The 23420-nt window shown below is 47.9% G+C and overlaps 1 protein-coding gene across 8 annotated transcripts in view; it reads right to left on the reverse strand.

Annotated features, from left to right (window-relative positions):
* Window positions 1-23420, reverse strand: part of MSI2 (musashi RNA binding protein 2) — a 225210-nt gene that overhangs the window by 133391 nt on the left and 68399 nt on the right. For all 8 annotated transcript variants that reach the window (XR_014617735.1, XR_014617736.1, XM_084273238.1 and 5 more), the window contains exon 6: window positions 9750-9842. Coding sequence is in view for 6 of the 8 variants with exons in the window: in XM_084273238.1 (XP_084129364.1) it covers window positions 9750-9842 (93 nt within the window). In the remaining 2 variants the exon portion in view is untranslated. The remainder of the gene's footprint in view (window positions 1-9749; window positions 9843-23420) is intronic.

Below are 23420 nucleotides of genomic sequence, written 5' to 3' on the forward strand. Positions count from 1 at the left end.
ACAGACAGAGCGAGCGCCAAGTAATCCCAGAAAATGTAGTGTTAAATAGAGGGTTCAAACCACAAAGCTGCTGATGGGGAATGTTAAAAACGTCAGCGTGGCTGAGAGACGCTCGCCAGCGGCGAATGTCAAGCAGCAGCTACTGTGGAGCAGGCGCAATAAAATCAAGTCAGGGTACTCGGGTAAGGGGACCGGCATTACAGTTGTTGATACAAATTATATCCAGAAAGCAAAGAAATAAATGGGTAAATAAATAAATAATGCGGAAATGGAACGAGTTCAAACTTCCTTTATAGTAATAGTCTCCAGTTGAGCATAATCACCAAAGCTATAGTGATAAGATTGCCAAAACTAGACAAACATCTGTGAGATGAATTCATCTCGGAGGGGAAGCCAACAGCTTGTTATCATTAAAGAGGCAATGCTCTCTCTGCGTTTGAACTGCAGGCCGCCTTGTTACTGCGTTTGCTGAGGCAATTGCACCAGATGTTGGCAGCTATCTTCAGATGGATGACAAGCACCTGCTGTTGGGGAAATTAAATGCTCGTCGGCCTCCTATCCTTCAGGGGAGGGTGGGCCGGGAGGGGAAGAGGGGGAGTGGTGACGGCTGACCCTCGGAAATAAACCTATTTATGCAAAGTGACAGTAAGTGCTGGTTTGCCAAGCGGGGAAACGGAGTGGAAATTCATTGGATCTCTTCCATCGCCCCCGGTGAAATCTGCTCCCACCCTCCCAGTCCTGACAATTAACACGGCACCAATCTGCACTCGCTAAACCACTCATCAGGGTAATAGTGTCAACAGAGGGACCTTCTCCCGAAAAGCCAGCGCTCACGCAGCAGCCTCCCCAGGAGCAAAGCATAGCCACTGTGGGGTCTGCTGCTGCCAGAGAACACCAGCATGACAGCCTTACAGCCCCACACCTTCAGCAACGAAGCCTAAACACTTTGTAACACCAGTAGTAATATAAAAGGATGCTCAAAGTGGACTCTTACACACTTGTGTCTGCTGAGGTTTTAAAATCCACGTCCTGGGACAGGGGTGCAAATGTGATCCCGCTCTCACAACAGGCTGGCAGTAGGTGAATGTGCCTTACTGGTCTGTCTCCAACCAGACCTCCTCAGTACTAGGACTGTCTGGAAAGGTCAGGATGGGCACTGCAACTCATTTTGAAAAAGCAAAGCACGAGAGCCCCTTCTTCTCTGACAGACTTGCTAGTGTCTTCAACTTTCTGACAAAAGAAAAGCTGCACAGTGTGAACTCCTTTTATAGAAGTAGATGTTTCTTTATGACAGCTCTGATACTCCTTCGCGTCACTGCCACGGCAACATGTTCTGCAGCAGGACCCATCAGAGCCCTGATCACTATTTCAACACCATTTTGCCCTGGGCAGCAAGTTGAAAACACTGTAACAAATTCCCACTCACCCCAAACCTCTCACAAATGTCCCTGACAGGGACAAACCTTTGATTGAAACTGGCCACATGCATTTTAGGGATCCTTCAGACTAAGAGGCAGTTAATCCTCATTTTGCTTAGATTATCTTAATTGGCTCTTCGTTTGAGCTACTTTGCCCTTGTCCCCGTTTCTGAAGTTGTATTTATAAATACATACACTGTACCATGCACACTGAGTACAACCACACACATCTTTCCATCTCAGGACCAGCACACGTGTTAAGTTCTCCTAACAGAGATTTACATGTGTAAAACGGATGTCAAATGAATTTCATATTCCAGCTCTACAGAATTAGGGGAAGAGTAATTAAGCTGGTCAGTGTGAGCAGAGCTTGGTTATTTCACCCCTAGGACTGACCGAAAATTGCCATGTTGATTTGCAGCACCCTGATGGAAAATCATAGTAGGGAGAGAGATAGAACAAGCACACAAACCAGGTAAGAGCTGCCAGGCTCCGCACAGAACCCTCCCCTTTGCAAACAACTTTTCCATCAGAAAAACCTAAACTCTTACAAATCCAGCTGCCAGCTGAACCAGGCGTTTCCCTAATGCTGTACATAGGCTGAGCAGCAGACAGGGCTGGAACAAGCACTCAGCAGTGGGATGGGTATCCTGGGGTAAAGTGAACTCAGCAGTGTGGGACTGGGAATGCCAACCCCCAGGATGGAGTGCTGGGCACCCCTCTGCTCACCAACAGCACTCCCTGCGTGGTGCCAGCCAAGTGGATTATGAGTGGCCACTCGTTTCCATGTGGAAAAACCGTTATTACTGCTCCTTCCAGCAACATGTGCTTTTTCCACCTCGGAACAGTTCACATGGAGTTCCTCCCAGATCCTTTCAGAAACCCTCTTAAGGGCTGCGTTTAAAAAACCCTCACACTTCACCACCCATCGCTCCATACTGGTGTTTTTATTGCAGAGTAGGAGGACAATGATCAGATCCTTACTCTCCAATCAATTATGTTTTAACTAGCTCGCTTTAGCCAATGAGCCCACCCCAAATTTGTAAGCAAGCTTCGATTACACCACACGAAGTTTTAAATAACTGCTGCTGCTTTTCCACGAGATCACCCACGTTACAGCACTAGTGGTCCCAAGGCAAAGCTCTGACACCCTCAGCTACAGCCCCTCGAAGAACAGAAGTGACATTCTGGACACGGTTTTATCACTTCGAAGGATGTCAGGAGCTGTGCCTGCATTTATAAATACCTTCCCCAAGAGTTCAAGAGGCTCCACTTGAAGACAAGTGTCCAAGTGGAATCTGACGCAATTTCACGGCATATATTGGAAATACCCATCAGAAAAAATTACCTCAGTCCTACTGCTGTGGTTTAGCACCGCTGTATTTTGCTTTCGATGCAGCTTGCTGGAGCAGAATGCATCTTGCTGCTGTCTTTCTACATGGCAGCCAGCCCCATGGGCTCTGCTCCGAAACAGGGGCTCCAAGACGCTACCACAGCAAAACCAAATCCTGTCCTTCCACACAACGCCTACATCCACACTGGGGCTGAATCCAACCACGCTCTGGAGGTAATTTGAAGATGTTACCAAATGCGACTGACTAAATTTGTTAGGTATTTCATGTAGCTTATCATGTTTGTATAAAGAAAAAGCAGGGGTGGAAACAAAACTGACTTTCAGAAAGGACACAGGTCCTTTTTCTGGGCTTGAGTCAGTTGCAAACTGATAGACACGACAAACTAATGTTCACACACATGGTGAAGGAGGAAGCATGACTCAGAGCTTTTTTTGCCTCAAATGTGCCCCCTAATTACTGACTTCTTTAGGGGTCTCAGTATGATTCTGGGTCACCAATGGTGCATCCTCCTCTGCAAGCTGAGGACCAACCCTGCTCCCTCCTATTCCATACAGGATACAGGATAAGCCATCCTTGGATTCACTTTTTGAGCATAAAGTTACCCCACAGAGTTGTCTTAGAACAAGTACATTTTAAACAAAGGATGCAGGGTCTGCCCTTATGGCTCCCAGGAGCTGGGGATGCTCCAGCCATTCCCCAACCAACCAGCCCAGGCTCCAGCCCTCTACATAGAGTGCTCTGGCCCAGCAAAGGCTGTGAGTGACCTGGCTGTTGGTGGATTTACATTTCCAGTGCCCTTCTGAGCTCGCTAAGGAAGAAAGGCAAGGAAATGTAAGGCAAGATAAAACAGCTTGCCCGAAGTCAGACAGCAAGCGGGTGGCACAGTGGGAAACAGAAGACAGATGTTCGGGGACCTGACTCTCCACCACAGTTACCTCATCTTACATGGGCACAGTAAGCTTCCTTGCCATTTCATTTAATGGGAGCAGAAAAGGAAATAAAATCATGCTTCAAACTTTCTGCTGGGTTGTGATACAGCCTTCTTGCCCACAAATCCTGCCCTAACGTTTCCTCGTTTCATAAAACCCAAGTGGAAACCAACATCGCATTTGTAACAAAACCACTTCCACAGCACATACGTCTCGCTACAGACCACCTAAAAACTGACTTCCTGTGTGCAACTTTCCATGGGCAGAACAACACTGCCTGCTCTTTAAGCGATGAGGATGGAGTCTCTCAGTTGGGTTAAAAAAAGAAAAGAGCTTGTGTGGGAGGGTGAAGAAGTAATAAAAAGCGCTTTAGGCCAGGAGAGACCACTACATCCCAGATCCCTTTGCCACATGCCAAGGCAACTTTTTAAAGGAATATTCATTATCCTTTGGGAACACCATAGACATAACATCCAAACAAGGAAACCTTGAACTACTGGGACTTCAAAGCGCAAGCAAAGGGCCAAGGGCCACAGCGTGACCAAGGCGGAATGCTGTTCCGCGTGCCCTAACAGCGCAGCCCCCACAGATCATGTTCTCCATGTCCCAAACTTATCAGAAGCTGCAAACAACGACGTATTTGTCTGTTCTGGTTTGAGGAGGTGTGATTATTCACATTGAGGACTTCTCCCAAGGTGCACCCAAGCAACTCCGATAGCCTTCCATTCCTTTTATTCATTGTCCATGCAGCACTGGGTCTCGAGCATCGCTCGAGCTCAGCATTGCTATGGAAGGGAGCACTGAGGTTAGCAGCAGTTAAAACACCACCATCACGGTCTCTGTTTCACTGCGTGTTACAAGTGTTTCAGGGACTCTGGCTATTACAGACTGGAATGTAAATAAGAGCCCAAATCTGTCCCTTCATTTCATAAAATGTAACCAGTTCACAAATATTGAATCTGGAAATACAGCGCCGAACAACGCGAAAGGCTAACACAACCTGTCAAATCAAAAAATGACTTTTCTGCAAAGCAAATACTTTAAGAATAGACCGTCCATGTATCCTATTGACCATTAAATCTACATATCAATGTCCAACAGATGTAACATTACAATTCAAACTGTATGCCAAGTCTAAATTAACTAAGCTTTCGCTTTCATACAAGCAAAATTCCGCACACCTCCTGACTCCGGCCTTAGCAGCAGCTCCACACAAGACTTCCAAATCCCCCCAAAATGAACCCATGGCAAGAAAACCACCTTTTCTCATGCTAACAGCTCTATTGTAATAACATCTTCAGAGGCCTTACTCAAGGTCTCCGGGAAAAGTAAACCACTGGAGTGCTTAATACTACAGCGGCACATTAACTCGTTCACACCCAGACCGCCTTGCCAAACGAGGAGGAGTTTTCTCTCCTGTTTTCTCCATTTATATTTTCACAGCTGTCAGAGGAAAGCACGCAGGAAGCAAGTTATGTAAACCATGCAATTAGGCTGAAATCCTTGGAGCGGGTCACACCTCCTTCCCTCCCCCTGCTCCTGGCACACTCACAGAGAGAAAGCAGAGGGACTTTTTGATTGTTCTCCCAAAGGTTGAACTGGTCATCGTCTGCACTACTGTCCACCCTGTAACACACTGTACAACCCAAGGAGGAAATTCTTGCCCTCATGTTTTGGTGCCTAAAGCCCCACTGCTCTCAGCTTTGGTTTTCTCACAAGGCAGCACTACAGAGCTGCTACGGTACACCCAGGGCAGCCACAGCCTCAGAGAAGTTACTCTCCTCTCACTTAACTGCCTCTAGACCATAAGCCACGGCTACAGAAGGAAGAGATGAGAAAAAATACCATCTTTCAAAAGCTCAACAGTTGCACAGAAGAAAGCCCCCAACATCAGAATCTGGATGTTGTTATTAAACTGGTCTGTTTTGCATCTCACAGGAAATAACAAGTGACTGAACGAAACAATTCCAATCCAGAGAGGTAATTCAGAAATCCTGTCTTGTTCCAAAATTTCCAGATCTTAAAAGCCATTCTTGAGGAAGCAACTACTCCAAGCAAAGTTGAAACATGCCTACGATTTGTCTGAGAGGCCTCGTGGCAAGCCAGAACAGACAAAATGAATGTGTACTGGTCCATTCCAATTCCATCTGAAAATTTAAAATAAAAAAGGAAATGCCATAGCCTCCTTCTCCAAGAGTCATTTTAGATTGCTGTGAAAGAGGAAAAAAAAGTAGAGCCAAAGCTCCTGCTTCAGGATTTTCAGAAGTAAAGGAGCTGGGGCCACCAATGCCAGCACTGCTTTTCTGACACTCTGCATTAACAACATACAAAATTGTCCACAAAACTACTTCCCACAACTCCTTTACAAATCACCCTTCTTTTTCAAAAAAGCATAAGCTTAAATGCATTCTCTCCCACATGAGAAAACATGATTTTTAAAAAGAAGAGTCCTATATGGGCTGACTGGCAGCTCAGGACAACCAAACCACACTGTCACCATAACCCTGGTCCCACCGTGCCGGCTACAGGCTGGAAGGCCACAGCAGCCTTTTCATTCACGGGACCCTTCCCACCCAGGCTTCATTATGTTTTTTCAGTAAGATGATTTTTTACTCAGAATTCTGCTTTGATCATTGGGCCAAAAAGTGTACATGGAGCCCAAGCACGTTAACGTATCATCAGTGACCACCACCAGCCGCCTGACACTTGTAAGCTCCTCAGGCCATCCCTCCAAGCCACATCCCCGGCCCAGCCTGCACTGCACCAAATCAGCCACCATGCAAAGGAGGGGGACCCCAGGAGCTGGGGCACTGAAAGGGTTAAAATCTCATGTCACATAGCAAGGCCTGGCTCCAGCCCAGAAGGGACATGGGAACCAGGGCAGCTGAGTTATAAAGGCCTTATTGTAGCAGCCCACTGGATTGGAAATGACTTGTAGGCCTAATGAAACAAAACTTTGGCAGTGAAACAGAATGAAAGGAATGAGACAATAAAAGAGAGGAACAAAGGGAGCAGAGTTGTTTCAGCTTAGGAAAATAAGCTCACTTTGTTGTTGGGAAAAGCCAAAGCCGATTAGGATAAACCAATGACTAGGCATAAGTCTTCCAAACTAATTACACAGTTCGCCATGTGAAGTATAATTGCAAGTTGCAAAATAAGGACTATACTACTTTCACAGGATCTCCATAAAGGGAGCACTACCCAGTAAAAAATGAACCCCAAGAAGGCCCTTATCATTACTTGCATGCAGTTTTGAAGGTGTGGAACATGCACATCACAAGACACAATTTGTTCGTGTTTGGGTGTCTCTTCTGCCAGTCACAGTCCTCCGGGGAGGCTTTCGGAGGCTGCTGGAGGGTTTTTTGGGTTGGGGTCTTTTTTAAACGATGGCAGAAGCCTTAACCACTGTGTCTCAGAGGACACCATTTGGCTCTCACCTTCAGAAAGCCACAGAATGGGCAGACCCGCAGCTGCGGCCTTGCTGAGGGCTGGGGGCACCTGTGGCCCAGCCTTGCGCCCATGACACCCTTACGGGAGGCACTAGGCTGTGCTCCCAGCCTTCTGCACCGAGCCAGACACCTCCTCAGCACCCACACCTCTCCCCAGCCTCTCTGGGGAGCCCCACAACCATGGTACATGCCCAGGTTCAGTGCCCCCAGCTCTGGACTCTCAGCAATCACTGGCCTGTTAACTGCACTGCTTTGTGCTCATTCTGTTAAGCCTTTTGCCTTCACCCAGGTCACCTCTCCCCAGCCTTCCTCTGCAGCTTACAGCAGCCAGGGATGCCCAGCTTTGCAAAACAGAAGGTGACACTTCTATAGATCTGAGCTTTGCTAACAGGGCAAACAGTCACTACCAGAAATTTCCCTATCAAACCCTCAGGAGTTACCACTACCACGTATTTCGGTGCTCTGACGGGCAGGCATCTGCAGCGGTGAGGGCTGGGAAGAGGGTTTATTGAAGCAGCTTTCTGTTTATTGAAGAAAAATTTACTTTCCAAAAAACCCTGCAGTTCTGACACCCCCGGCCCCGTCCCGCCTGGCCCCAGAGCTGGTGCCTGTTGTAACCACCTCATGTATTTTGAGCACTACCTCCAGTTACCAAAACAACCTCCCCGGGCTGCAAAGCTCTTCGCTGCAGCAAGTACAAACAGGATTTCAAGAATCACAGCAGTAGGTAAGCGCTTTTTTTCCACACCAATAAATGAGCTCAACATTTCAAAGAGCAAGTAACCTGAGATGCTCTTATCAAATATGGGCGGCTCCTCCCTGCGTTAATTATGTAATGCCATTTTCTTTAAGAAAGCACTAAGTAAATGCAAACCTTGCCAATCCATCTGGATGCATTGTGTGCCCGGGGAGCGAGGCTCACGCGCTAAGCAGAGCGCAGCCCTGTCACCAGATCCCACCACAATGAGCTCGCAGTCTGAGCACGGCGAAGGAAGGTGGGGAAGCGCAGTGGAGAGAAGGAAGCAGCTCCTCAAGGTCCCACGGGGCCAATCCTGGGACATTCTAACTGACTGCAGCATCCCAACCACTGCGGTGTGTTAATGACCTACCCCAGCAGTGCTGCCAGAAGGAAGGGTCCCAGCCTTGATCGCAACTTCTGCCATCACCTTGATTTCTTAGGCCTTCGAATGAAGGCACTGGAAAAAGGTATTGGATTTTCCCTAAGTATTGCTTGGAAAGGCAGACCTCTTCTAAGCTGTCTCAAGAAAGGCAGAGCACAGAAGCAGAACCGAAGCGTCCCAAATCACTAGTCACTACTGAAAAGTGCAGCCTCGCTGCCTGCATTCTCAGGGACTGTAAAACTGCAAGCATGAAACTACCAGATGGTGAAATTAAAAAGCCTATATTAAGACAGCATCTAGACAATATGCAAAGTGCTTATATTGAAACTATTATTAACTTCAAAAATACAGGTTAGAGGAGTTCTGCAATTAGAAGTAACTACAGAAGAAACATCCAAAAGCTTGTGTAATCCTTTAATAAAAGGCTCAGCAGGCTGTAAAAATCCTGCCGGAATCGAAGATTATTATTGAAAATAAAATGAATGGTTTGCAAAACAACTATCAATCCAGCACAGGAACAATTTATAAACTCCCCTCCTCAGCCCTCAACAAAATACTGCCTGGCTAAGGGTTTTCAGGGCAGATAAAAGAAACATAAACTAACTACAAGGAATGGAAGCTGCTTTGCTTTGGGATATCCTGCTGTGTCCTCATGCAATCAGCGACTCATGCAATCCAGAAGACAGGAATCGTGCTGTACAGAGCCCTACGAACAGCAGGGCTGACAGGGGTCTCCACATAAAGTGACACCACGAACCACGTCCGAAGTGGACAGCCCTGCGAGCTCTTCACTGTGTTGGACTTGTGACCAAGCACGTGGAAGCACTGGGGATCCAGGAAGCTCCATGGAAGTTGGTGGCACCAAGCTCCAGGCAGAGCTCCATCACTGAAAAGACTATTCTGGCAAGGTTCAGACTTCCTTCCTTGCATCACCATTTATTTATTATTTTTTTTAAGTGTCAGGATTCCATATGTATTTCCAAAGGAACTTGCATAAGGATTTTTTAATACGGAATTAAATGGATATTCTAGTGACTTCCCTATTACTCTTGCCATTCACCTGGTTCCTTCAGGCACAACTTAATGAGCTCTCTCCAATACATCTGCCTGCTCATTTCATCACTGGAACCAGGGGCAAACAGAAGGCTGATTCTAAGGAGTAAAGGAGTACAGAACTGCGTAATCATTCAGCTAAGGGTCAAACTCTTCCTGAACATACACAAATTCACCTCCCAACAATCATTTTTCCTTTAGAGAAGGTAAACAGCGTTGGCAATGTTGTACACATACACATGCAAACAGAACAGGAATTCCAGAGGCTTCAAGAAATGACACTAGAATGGCAAAAAACACGGCTCTCCCTGGAGCACCGGCCTCATCGCGCTTTTGTTTTTCAAAACAGACTTTAACAAGAACGTGGAGAAAAAAAGGAAAGAAGAATTCAAAACATGTCGTGCTCACTCAGGCAGGAACTTACCTTGCCAAACTGTTCAAAGTATTGCTTTACGTCTTCCACTACTGTATTAGCCGATAATCCACCTACAAATATTTTCTTTGTTCTTGTGACCATCTGTAAGAAATTACAAGACAAGCACACGGTTTAACCAGATTATTTCAAACAATACGTGGAAAAAAAAGAAATATTCTTCAGATGCCATCCCTAACCCAGTTAATGAGAATATTTCTGTACAAAAGCAATTCAGATTCTATTTGATTAGATGCTTCTTTTGTTTGTCTTGTTTTGTTTTTATTTGAGAAATGGCTGAGCAGAGGAACTCAATAACAACTCTAGCCCCCGGATATTTTTTTTTAATAAATGACTTTTATTGTGCTTCCCAATGCAAATATAAGTGAAAAAGGAGGGTAAGTGTCCTATCCCCAATATTTACGGTCTCAAAAAGACGTGCCATTCCCCACACTTTTTATCCTAAGGACAGAGTGCATGCTCTTTGGTAGACAGAAGGTAATTACACCCCATCCAAGCAATCTGTTATTAACTTTCTTTCCTTGGGTCAGTTTAAAAGGGACTTGCACAGCTACTTTAAGAGCAATCACATAACGAAAGACAGCAAGTGCTACCGATGGAGTCCTGATGCTCCCACTGCCCCAGAGCCCGTCCCGCACATCGGACCCACTGAGAGCCACAGAGCTGCCCAAACTGGTGCCTGCCCATCCAGGCTTTGCTGTGGTGAGACACCAAACAGGACACACGGAGTAACCCCAGATTCTCTTAGTGTAGAACAAATTAAACATTGCTCACGTCTCCATTGCCATTCGACTTAACCAGGGTAAATGCTCAGCCCCATACCATGCTTTGCAGAGTTTCACTTCATTATTATTTTTTCCTTTCCCCCCCTCCCTCTTTTTTCCTAACTTAAAAAAAAAAAAAAGCAAACCCCACAGTGTAAAAATTCAATTACTTTTTCCTGGCTGCAATCTAGGACTCCAAAATTGAAGCCCAAGCATATAGTTTTCTGTAGAAAATTGTCATTTACAAATAAAGAATTGGCTAAAGCTGACTTGTAACTAAAGGATTTTGCAGGGCTGTCAAGAGCCCTCTGCCTGCCAGCATCTGATTTCAGATGAGGCCAAGCTTCTGTTGTCATACAAAAGAGGGAGGAAAGCAATTATTCTAAAGCAATATTCGAAATTACCATCATTTTTATATTTGACCAAGAAAGAAAAAGAGAGCTACTTCTTTTAGAACAGAGATTGAAGGTTAAAGGAAAAAAAAAAAAAAAAAAAAAAAGACTACTTTGTTTCAATAGCTTCAGTCAGAGAAAATAGTGGTAATGACAAGCAAATTCACAACATTTTAATGCCCAGAGAGGTGTTGCGAGCTGGGAAATAGTTTCAGAAATCAGGTCTTTGGTATAGAAGCAAAGCACAAAATTAAGTCTTCTTCTGAAGAGATGGTTCCAGTGCTTTGTTACACACCTTCCCCACAGGAGAGGGGCTGAAGGAATGCGCAGCCTCAGCAATGCCTCCTACCCTGGCGTGCCTTGACAGGAGGATTCCTTCCCTTCCATCCCCCTGGCACAAGGTCCCGATGTGCCCCCAGCCTCGCCACAGGCTCAGACACAGAATCACAGGTTGGAAAAGATCTTTAAGACCATCGAGTCCAACCATTCCTGTCCTGTGCTAAACCATATCCCTGAGCACATCTACCCATCTGTTAAACACACTCAGGTTTGGCGACTAAACCCCCTCCCTGGGCAGCCTGTTCCACATCCCCACAACTTTTCGGGGAAGAACTTTTCCCTAACACCTGATCTGACCCTGCCCTGGTGCAGCTTGAGGCCATTTCCCCTTGTCCCCTGGCTAAAGAGACCATCACCCACCTCTCTGCACCCTCCTGGCAGGTCAGTGTAGGCAGCAATAAGAATCTCCCCTCAGCCTCTTCTTCTCCAGCCTGAACACCCCCACATCTCCCTCAGCCACTCCTCATCAGATTTACACTCCAGTCCCTTCCGCAGCTTGGTTGCCCTTCTCTGGACACACTCCAGGACCTCGATGTCCTTCTTATGGTGAAGAGCCCAGAACTGGACACAGTACTAAAGGTGCGGCCTCCCCAGTGCTGAGCACAATCACCTCCCTGGATCTACTGGCCACGTTATTTCTGATACATCTTCTCATCCCCATCTCCCATAGCCCCAGATCATCAGCAGCCCAGAAGACATGGTCGTGATACAGGCATGGGCTCAGAAACAGCTTTTCCCCCACAGAGACCTGGATGTGTGCAGCCGACGCGACCGACCCATGGCTGGTGCCAAGGCCAGCACCACGCTCGGGTGCCTGGGAGAGCCCCAGCAGCTGAGGAAAGTGCTGGAAGCAGCCATTTGTTCCTCCAAGGCTAAGGCCAGGCAAGCTGCTGTACACAGCTGACTTGTCCACGCTGGTACAGCCTCACCAATTTTCTATTATTAGGTAACTGCAGCAGGACTCAAAGCAACTGGAAACACAGCCTCCAACTCCTGCTCCAGCCTGCAAATCACCTCTCCTTAGCCAAGCAGACAAGTTACAAGACAGGCCTTCATTGGGATAAAAACCAAAGAGCTCCTGGTGTTGCTCTGCATGACTCCCATGGAGCTGAGCCTGCACCAGACCCGGGCACTCCGCAGACTGCCAGCCTAACAGGGACAGCCAAAGGTCTGCAAACTCCTTAGCCAAACATCACACAGCAGTCATAAGATACAAAGTAAGATTCACCAACTCAGAGATTTCACTACACCAGGGACACCTTCTGCACTCATCAGCCACTGAATCACCAGTAAAACAGATGTCACAGAATTGTAGGGGTTGGAAGGGACCTCAAGAGATCATCAGGTTCAACCTCCCTGCCAAAGTCCCAAGTGGCATAAACTAAGACATCCCCAAAACTGTCACTGCTGATGGCTGCAGTGCCACACGAGGAGACCACCTCACATCACCCTCGGTACCCTCAGCCAAGGCAGGGCACCAACAGGCTTCTGGTTCCTCCCAATGAGTGATGCTCTGACTGGGTGATGGAATATCCTCCCCCATCACCTCCCCACATTTGTGCTTGTTCCAGGTAGGAAAAGCAAAGGATTAAATAGCACACATTAAAGATGACAAGTCATTGGAAGCACCAAGAACTGAGCCAACTGAAAAGTTTCTCTTTTGAAGTTTTTTTTTTAAATCAAAGTTTCTCATTTGGCTCAGAAGATAAATCAGCAAATCCTCAACCAAAATACCCTATAGTTGTATAAAAACATTTACATTTGTATTGAAGACAAGCACTCATTTTATATATATAAAATATTATTATAACAAAAAGCCCAAAGCTTAAGAGCCCCAGCCTCAAGTCCTCCATATGAAAACCACCAAGATCTTTATCTTTTCCTTAGACCCCACTCCCTGGAGTTCCTTGACATGGGGACACTCCCATGAACAGCACAGGGAGCCAGACTCCCACCCCAGCTTTGGGCTGGGTCCCCCAGACAGCAGCTCCATCTCCTCTTCGCCTGTGATCCAGGTGAAATCAGTCACAACCTCATGTTTTATGACGACTCCAAAAGGTCCAGGTCCCTCAGAAACCACAATGCTTCCAACTCTGTGGCCTTGGTTTCATTTGCAGATAATCTATCTATCCTTCTTTATTGCAGGGCTCTGCAAAACATGGTATTAACTCATTTTGGAGCTTTTATACGCCCTCTGTATAGTCTCTCACCGCAGAAGGAATCGGCACGGGCGAGTGAGATCTAATGCTGGTTATGAAGCCTGTTAATTGTTAGTACCTGCAGAACGGCTTTGTTTGTGTACTGTGTTAGTGTCGCAGTTAATCAAAACACATGCGACTACTACTGCGAGGAGTCGTTCAAGGTTACAGCCCCTTCACTGCCTCAGCTTTTGGAAAACGCAGCCGCCTTTGTGTCTGATCCTGAGCAGACACTTCAGGTGGTGCCAAGGCAGGAAAAAGCACCCTGCCTTAGCAAGACAAGTCTGATTTGATGCCATTTCTTGCAAGGTTAAGAGGTGTAATTAGATCAGTTTGGGGCATTATCAGGTAAATCTTCCCTAAAAACACGCTGAAGATGCAGTTTCTGGAGACAAAAGATCCTGTCCCACTCAAACACGACAACACACTACGTGAGCCAAAACCAACCGGCTCAGGTCAACTGACTGAACTGCAGTTCTGCAAAGTTGGAGCCTCTTATTCCGTGTCCAGGAACAGACCTGCACCTCTGCCCTCCTTTTTCTTGGTGGTTATCACCACCCCCCCCCCAAAACATCTTATTAACACGACTTAAAAATTAATAAAGGGGATTTTCAGCTTATAAAGTAGCTTGCAGAATTCCCAGAATTTCAAAATCTTGCCCCTACTCTCTTCAGATGAGCCAAGACCCAGTATCTTCAAGCAGGAGTTACATACTTGACCTCAGGGTAATGGTTTTAAGTCTCATTTCCCTGGCATCCTTCACACAGTCTGGTTTTGCTGCCGTCCCCGTCCCCCTGTGTCCCCCAGTTCTAGGGAAGCACTCCTGGCTTTGGGGGCACAGCTGTCGGGTCCGGAAAGGATGAGTGCTCACATCCACCTAGCACAGAGACCAAGCGCGCTACGTCGCAAAGTGAAACGCAGGTGCTTTGGAACTGGGTTACCCCAAGTGACCTGGGCACGTGTAGCCAGCAGCAAGGTCCGAAATGCTGGAATATTCCACATGCTATCCTACCTTGGATTGAAAGAGGACTGCTCTCTCCATGCACAGACAGTCTCCACAGGCAGGAGGCAGAGACGGGCGCTGATGCAAACCAACACACACGATGCTCAAAGAACACCCTGGAAGGCAGCGTGCGAGCTCAGCGCTGGTGCACGCCGGGGTGGAATTCACTAAGGCTTTTGCATCCTCAGCTTCCCAACCCGCTGGAAGTGGACTGGAGTACTAAACAGCGAATCTGCATCGCAAATTGCTGAAATTAGCATTAATTTCAGATTAAACTAATTATGCATATATAACAGTTTTCCAGAGCACTTTCCTCTTCCCTGTGCGATAGCGCGTGTGCGTGGGTGCACGCGGCTTCCAGCCTGCTCACCTCATCTGCAGTTTGACATTTCATCATTCCTAATGTATCCGCCTTTTAAATAGGTTTATAATTGGAAAAGTCATCTTCAGTCTATACATTGAACTGCATTTTATACCCCATTGTGTTGTACATCCCAACTACAGCATTACCTCTAATTAAAAACAACAATAACTCATGTAATAGGGGAAGTGATCTTGTTAACTAAATTGCTAGGCCGCTTTGGCAGAGCACAAACCATAAGCAAGAATTCTCCAGGTTTTTCTTTGCCTCCGGGATCCTGACAGCAAGTTCCAAAAAAGCTATTAAAGCACAAACTGCAACACGACACAAAGCCCACGGAGAAAAAGGCGAGGTCTGCCGATAGCTGCCAACCTTCCTCCGCTCCCCAAGCTGGAGATTGCCCCAGGAACCATCCATGCCCTTCCCCAATGCTACCATATGGTTGGCCAACCATGGGCATGTTTTGGTGAGCACTGCACACCAGCAGCTACCAAATATCAGGTGCTCAGGCTCCACAGCGGCAAGAGAACCTGTGCACAGGCAGCAAGGCTTTACGTGCCACATATAACATGCTTAAGTATACAAAATAGGATTCCAGCAAGTCTTAAACAGTGCAAATACCTTGTGCCTGACCCTCGTGTAAGCTAATGTCATCCTTGGAGAGCCGACTCAAGGTATAGGAAGGTATGCAGGAATGAAAGAGCTCTTTAGTTCAAACAAGCAGCACAGATTCCCAGCAGGGTAAATCACTTCCCCTGATTTCCATGGAAAAAAATACACTTGTGTTGTATTCTCCTAATCCATTCATAAATAAAGCTGGTAACTTAGTCCCTGCTGTATTCCTAGTTTTTGGCTGTGTCTGCTTCTCCTGTTAACTTTGGGAGGGTCGGGTTTTGGCTGGTGTTTTGTTTTCCTCCCTCGATGACTCGGGTATCAGCAGGAGGCAGAACACACAAAGTGATTTTTACATGACAGATGGAATTGGCAGCAATCGCCAAAGCCATCCTCAGAGTTTCACAAGCAAACCCAGCCTGGCTCCAGCAGAGCCCTTCTTGATCATCTTCCCGACTACAACCCAACCCAGAGCCCCCTCATTTGCCCCCACACAGGAGGAGCAGCCCCTCATTCACCCCCAGGTACAGTCAGGCAGGGGCCACAGCCGTGCCCCCAGGATGGGTCCTGTGCACGAGCGGGGCTCACTGCCGGGCAGGAGCATCCTGTACCCTTCCCAACACACCCTGTGGACCACCCCAGGCACAGCAGCACCTTTACATGCATGGGAAGAGCCCCCTTTACAGATCCAACCTGACAAAAATTAGCCCCAGCTGAGAGCTCAGCATGTCTGTGAGCAGAATCCAACTTCAAGCTTCCCATCAAAAGGAGCAGTAAAATTCACCAGAGCCAGATTTCACACACGGCAGAGAACGGGAATAGATCAGAGCCCCACGGCCTCACTGTAACCTGCGGCACCACATCCCTCAGGGCCGTGCTCCAGTTAACTCTTTTGGGGCTACAGGGGCAGGAAGAGGGGGGTGGAGAGGAAAATCTATTTCCATCCCCTGGTTACTTTAGCTTCTCCAGCACAGCCCAGCAGGTAACTAAACGCTGGCTGAGGGCGGTCGGCGTACCTGGCACGCCTGCCCAATTCCTGCTCAGCAGCGCCTGAACACAGCATTGAGACATCTGAACACAGATCACAGCCCAATGGGGGGCACGAGGGGCAGGATTTTTGCAATGCCCACATTACACAGGAACAAAGGTCCTGGTGGGAAGCAGTTAAGACTCCAGACTTAAATCTACTGGCAAGAAAACTTCAGGAGAAGGATGGCACCTGCCCAGGGACTTCAAGCCAAAGGCACAGCAGCAGTCTGTGAACGGAGCACAGCACTGACTGACCATTATAAGGCTCACCAACCCCTCTATTGATATTATATCATCTTCTGGAAAGCAGCATCTCATGCTGTATCCAATGTACATGCAGAAAACTTGTGTCCTCCAGCAGGACAGGCACTGTGAAAGAATGTGTTCAAGGGTATGTTCAAGGTCCATCTGGAGTAAGGCTCCAAAGGAAGGTGGAGTAGAGTGGGTCAAAGTGGGAAACCAAGCTAAATAGCTTCCCAGAACAGAGCTAACCCGTTTTGACCTGGAACAAAACGAGGAGAAGGCAACCAGCCTGCCTGGCTTCCCCAAAGCTGGAAGGGGCATGGAGCTGGAGACTTCCATGGGGCTTCCACAAGGAAGAGCAGCTGAGGGCCTGGCCCAATGACAGCTGACCGCAAAGGCCAGCGACTTCAAAAGCCGTGTGCCCAGAGCTGGATGCCAAAATCCATACCCAGGCACTCAAGTGGCCTCACTTTTCCAGGTCCTGCAGCTCAAAACCCTCACCCAGCAGTCCTCACAGTATTTGTGTGATTTGAGTCCTATCAACCCAATTAAAAATCGATAAACCCACCAGAGCAAAGGCAGTAGGCAAAGCGTGGTAAGTACCTTCGATCGCTGCTGTGTCTGCACACGGCTGCCGCTGCCGCCTGGCGCGGCACCAGCTCCCGGGCGCTGCAGGAGCGAGGGCAGACGTTCCCACTGGCCAACCTGAAGCCAAACAGCTCGTGAAAGCTCAGAGTCATGTTCAACCTAGAGCTGCTGCTGACTAACCACGCGGGCAGCCCGAGCCCCTGAGGTCCCACCACCACGTCTGGGATGTCAGCGAGGTGCCAGAACACGTGTCCTGCACGGGCCACTCCCGTCAGCACACACAAAGTGTCACAGGGCAAAGCACCAACCCATCCACAGAGGACCTGCTCTCATCCCATGAGGAAACAACTACCCCTTTCCTCCTCCAGCTGCTCCACACTCACCTCCGACGTTACGGGAGTGCACACGCGCAGTGCGGCTGCTCGGCCAGCCGTGCCTTTTAGCATGCAGGCAGCTCGCTCGGTCAATACACACCCGGTTCTGTGGCTCGTGTGGCTTTTACGCTGCTGTCAATGAACTTCTCTTATAAAAAGGAGAAGGAAGAAATGTGTTCGGAGGTGTAACACTGTATAGCTAAACACCCAGCAGCACGGCCTGATTCCAACACTAGGAAAAGCACGTGTTCTGTGAGAGTTTATAAATTCTTCCAGCTCCAAGCACCAAGGTTGCTCCAAAAAACAACTTTATTGCCTCTACAGTGCAGAAAGCAGGCATAATTTAAATACTTCTAGGTTACTATCAACTAATTTTTCATGATAAGCCTGTCAAATGAGTAACGAGAGCACTCTGTTGAGATTCCAGATAATGTTCTGCTAAAACAAGAAAAATTCATGGGAAGGGAAAAGAAACGTGTACGGCAATTTACCTCCCTCCCAACGTACTCCAGATGATTTCTCTGAAGAGAACAAATGGAAAACTTTAACCCTTAGCCTTGATTAATTTCATCTACATAATATAGATGCACATGGCAATCAGTTACTGATGAGCAAGTTTTACTTCGGCTGCTGAGTCAAGCTAATGCCTATGCAAGGCACTGCTCAGCTTCTTCACAAGGGTGATCCTTTCCTCCGACACCAGACCACTGAAATCTTGTCAAACACCCAGATTTACCTATTACTGCTGTTGAAATACTTTTATAGTCTTAGGAAACGCCGCCGTTTCTTTCATCCTCTTCCCCCCACACAAACGGGTCGGTGAATGGCAGGAATTACAGTACTCCCACCTCCACCTCACAAAAGAAAGATGTTTCCCTTGCCAGGGAGGGAACCCACCAGCCATTATGAAAGCAACAGAGCTGTCGCTCTGAAGCGGATCAAATAACCCTTGACTAGGAATAAAAGAGCCCCTGAGGAGCAGCATCGAGAATGAAGAGTGGAAGCAAGACAAGAGAAAACATTCATACTTTTTCCAAAGGAAGGCAGCACCTCACAGCTACAAGAGCTCGTCTCCCTTGTGTGATGTTTACTCACTTATTGACCACGGGGCAAGTCATTTCGGTCTCCATAGGGCTGGTGTATCAAAGAGTCTTGGGAGAAACTCAGCTGGAGACCGCAGGGCTCAGCATTTAAGCACACATTTTAAGTTGAAGCATTTGTGGAAGCCTCATTAGGTTGAGTACGTTGCACAATCGAGTGCCATGTGCCTTGATTTCCACGAAAAGAACAAAAATATATCCCCACAGCTCAATGGAGCCTGAGAGGCTTCACTCATTAAATGTCTAACCTGCTGAAAGTCTGATTTGGAGATGCTGGAATAGTACAAGACATCGTTACTGACATTATTGTTGTTAAAGGAAGAATAAAAAAATATTATTCCCAGCTAGGAAGGTCACACCAAACTACCAAGCAAGAGATAAATCAGCCAAGGTCTCAAAAAAAGGACATTATTTCTCCTTTAGTCCAACATCTTAATGTGTGTGACTTTTTTGTGCTGGAAATATATTTCTATAAATCCTCCTCTACAGAAAGCTTCGCTTTCAGAAGGGAAAAAGTAGCAGATAAAATACTACCCATCAAAATGAACTCAAGTCTCTAGTAACATAACTAAATGTGTAATGTTACAGATGTTTTATAGCCAGGATGTCGGATCCATTTAGATCATTTTTACAAACCCAGCAAGAAATATCTCCCCAGTGCTGGAAACCATGCTAACAGGCCTTGGACCAATTGTTTATCCAAAGAAAGATGCCGTCAGGGAACAACAATAACCACTGACCAGGACTTGGAGGGCTCATTTCTCAGCTGCGTACTGGCACGACTGAGAGCCAGAAGAGGTTGTGGGGCTGAAAGAGGAGCTAAACCAGAGAGGCAGGAACAGGGTGAGCATGAAGGAAAAGCAGCCAAGGAGCAGGGGAGGATTCCCAGCAAAGAGGGGAGAAAAGCAATAAGGACCCAGGGCAACAGCTGTGCCCTGGGAGTGCAGGAGAAAGCCTGTATCTGCAGTTGGAGTTGGCCCCTGCCTCCTCTCAATGCACAGCCCTTTCTCTTCCAGGCTGTGAGCCCCCTCAAAGCACCAACCCTGTGTAGCTGCCAGACAACCAAACAGACAGCACCCATCTCGCCTTCAGTGAGCGCTCCTCTTCACAGCACACCATTGCCACTGCCACGCCATTGGCATGAGCTACAGAGGAGAAAGAGTGAGGGTCCTGCTCCCATGGCACCAGCTGGGCACACTCCTTCCTGAGAGCGCCTTGCAATCCCTAACACCATCAGGTACCATCCACACCTCATCTGGCAGCAAGTACAGGATCACCAGCGAGCTTCAACGACCTCATCTCACACCAGCACAAACATCCTGCAAAGGGCTTTGATGCTGGTGCCCCTTGGCGGGACCCACACCTCCCTCCAGACAGACCCACAGGCAGCTCATCCGGAGCCTCTGAAGAGCCAGGTCCCAAGAGCTGTCCTTCTGCAGGACCAAGTAAGTAGGTTCAACTCCAGCTGTTGCCAAGGAAAACCAAAGAAAGACGAGGGACAGCTGGATCTGCCTCAAGCTTTGAAGAATCAGAACAGCTCATTTACCCACAGCATGTTGCGCCCAGATAAGAACACCGAGGACCCACAGCCCTTCTATTGCTCTCACTGGGCTGGTCTCTGCCCCTAAGTCCTATCCAGACTGAGGTGTGAAGACACACCACGAACCCTTGATCTGCAGCACAGTCCAACATGCCTGGACCCCAGCCCCGGAGCGGGGAAGGACCTCAGCACAGCTGCGAGGGGCTGCACAGCACAGCCAAACACAAGCCTGTCACCCACCTCCACCACAGCCCAGGCACACCAACGGAGATCGTTAGTGCACCCCATTAGTAGCTATTACGTTACGCACACACACGCTGCCTGCCCAGGCTGAGGGCACGCTTCAGCTGATGTATAGTTTTACTTTCAAAGCCCATTAGCAAGTGGTACCCAGCCCCAAAAGATTTATTACCCAGAATGATAACTGCCTCATGCTGCTTTGTTTGTTAATTGTGACTGGCTTTGCCTTCAGAAGGGTAGGAGCCTAATAAATCAGTTATCTCCAGGAAGAATTTATTTAAAGCTGTTAACATTGTAAACCCGAGCACTTGGCAAGAGATTCTGTGAAAACGGATGTGTTTATACACTGGCATTTGGATGGCAGAACACACAGCGTGACTCAGCAGACAGGCTCCCACGAGCCCATCCCTAGGCAGGACCCCAGTGGCTTTGGGAGACCTTCTGCCCACCTCAACAGGACAGCGCTCAGGCTACTCGCTCACCTCCCACACCGGACTACGCCAGGACAGCCAGAACTGCACACCCCTGGCCTCAGGCTCACGGCACCCACCTCCCCAGAGCAGCTTAGGAAGGGGGGACTAAGCCCGTCCCAACTTCAGGCACACGTAACTAAGGCCGGACTCAGCCCCAGCCCTCCAGCAGACGCAGCGAGGCATGCTGCCTTGCCCCATGCTGCCAGCCAGGTTGTGACTACTGATCCTCAGGATCATGCCATCACGGCTCCCTCCCCTAAGCGAGGATTTGGGGGTGGGAACAGCATGATGTGGAAGTGGGGGCTCTGGGACAGGAGAGAGCCAGCAAACCACAGCAGCTGACAGACTGCCTGCTCCCTCCTGGCCCAACACACAAGTGATCTGAACATCTCGCCGGGCAATGCCTCCAGCACCGAACCCAGGGGGCCTCACTTCAGAGACATGCCTGCCCACCCTCCAGAAAGATCAGCAAGAACGAAGTCCCCGCACATCACAACATCAAAACCACCAGTATTTCTACACCGGGCCCCTCTCTGTTCTCCAACACAAAGCTCCCCTTGTTCCTGCACTCACAAGATTTGGCACAGAGAGTGGATTAAAAGAAAATTGTTGTCATGTTGACAGTCCTGTCATTTCTTTTTCTCCCTTAGGGCTGCAAGACCTGCAGAGCTCAAAGAAATCACTGAATTGTGGCATTTCGGTCACTAGCTTAGCCTCTTACCTACTGACAAATACAGAGAGGGGCTGCTGGGCTCTTCCTTCCCCAGCAAGGCTCAGCAGCACAGTGCTGTGCCAACTAAGCATCTCGGGGCTCCCTGGGCAACGACAACAAAGGGACTCATTCCTGCCCAACCTCTAACACCACAGATCTCCAATAACAGTTACATTACTGAAATAAGCATTTGGCTGGAAACATGTTACTTCCCTGCCTTCTCCAATACAAGATCTCTGCCAGCATCAAAGACGATCACAGGTCAATATGCTTACACCCTTGGAAGCACCTAGGTCATCACAACACTACCAGAACACTCACATACAAAGGCCAAGTCACTGGCATTTCCAGGTCCGGCAGGACAGGAAACCCTGGGACTTCACCGAATTTTAGGGGTTGGAAGGGACCTCAAGAGATTGAGTCCTACCCCTGAGTCAGTTGTGTAGCAACTCAAGCCAAGTCTGATCACCGTTACCTCCTGCCTGGTACATGGGGACTGAGCTGAGGACCACTAAAGGTATCTTCTGCAATTTGAGCTTAAGCTGCTGCAGGAGAAGAGATCCTCAGAGGATACAGTACCAGGAGGAAAGCAGCAACACTCTTGCTAGCAGGTCACCTGTCAAGGGATGGTGGCACTGGAGAAGCCTACCTCAGCTGGACATCCCAAACTGCCTACAAACTGCCTGCCTGTCTGCAGGGCAGTGGGAGATTCCTCCTCTCCCAAGGAATTGAAAGGTCTGTAACCACACTGGAAACATCAGTTTAAACTAGAAACTCCACACCTCTGCTTGCAGAGTCAGACACAGGTTATTTCTTACAAATACTGGTGTTGCTTTCAGCCCTACAAACCGTGGAGCACCTGTAAGTGACACACAACACACTGTACATCCAAACAGATCAGGAGGCTAACAGCAAAATCTTTCAGAGAGGTTCACACCCCATTTCATACCATTAAAGGAATATGAAGTATGCAAATAAGCTGCCCAAACTGCATTAGTGCACAGAAGTGTTTTAATGCAGAGGTCATGGCAAGCTGCACCCACAGCCACATAAAGCTACCAGGAAGCCAGCACCATTCCCTCCCAAAGCAGCACCTAAGACCCACACAGCAGCCAGACCCCTTCCTCGCCGCCTCTTTGTGTAGTGATTTCCCATCCATTTTTATGAACCGAGGCTGCCAGACTTTTGAGCTCCAAAGTTCTGCCCCGAAGGCAAATATGCTGCCAGCCACAGCAAGGTTTTGATGGATCTTCTCCAGGAAGAAGGGGAGAGGAGAAAGCAAAGGGGTTGCTGGTTTGAAAATTTCAGGTTATACATTCAGCTCAAGTTCAGCAATCCTTCATCCATTGTTAAATCACAGGCCACATGCTGAGAGTTAAAGACTTATATAGGACTCCAGGGACTAATCGAGGAATGATTTCAGCTTCTAACTGTGCTCTAACCAGGCACTTAGGATGCAAAGCACAAGTTTGTGATACTATTGTACCCTGCATCAAAATGACTTTTTGATACATTTCTGCAAATAACTAATAAGGGAAAAAAAAACCATCACCCTGGCATTTAACATAATTCTTCCCCTCTGTCCCCTGTCTTTATAGCCACATTTGTGACAAACAGCCTCTGTCTTCAATTAGGTCTCCTTTATGCATGCACGAAGCCCCCAAAATACGAAAGAGCTTTTATGCAACACCAGA

The sequence above is a fragment of the Gallinula chloropus genome, assembly GCF_964237585.1.
Source record: "Gallinula chloropus genome assembly, chromosome: 19".
Lineage (NCBI taxonomy): Eukaryota > Metazoa > Chordata > Aves > Gruiformes > Rallidae > Gallinula > Gallinula chloropus.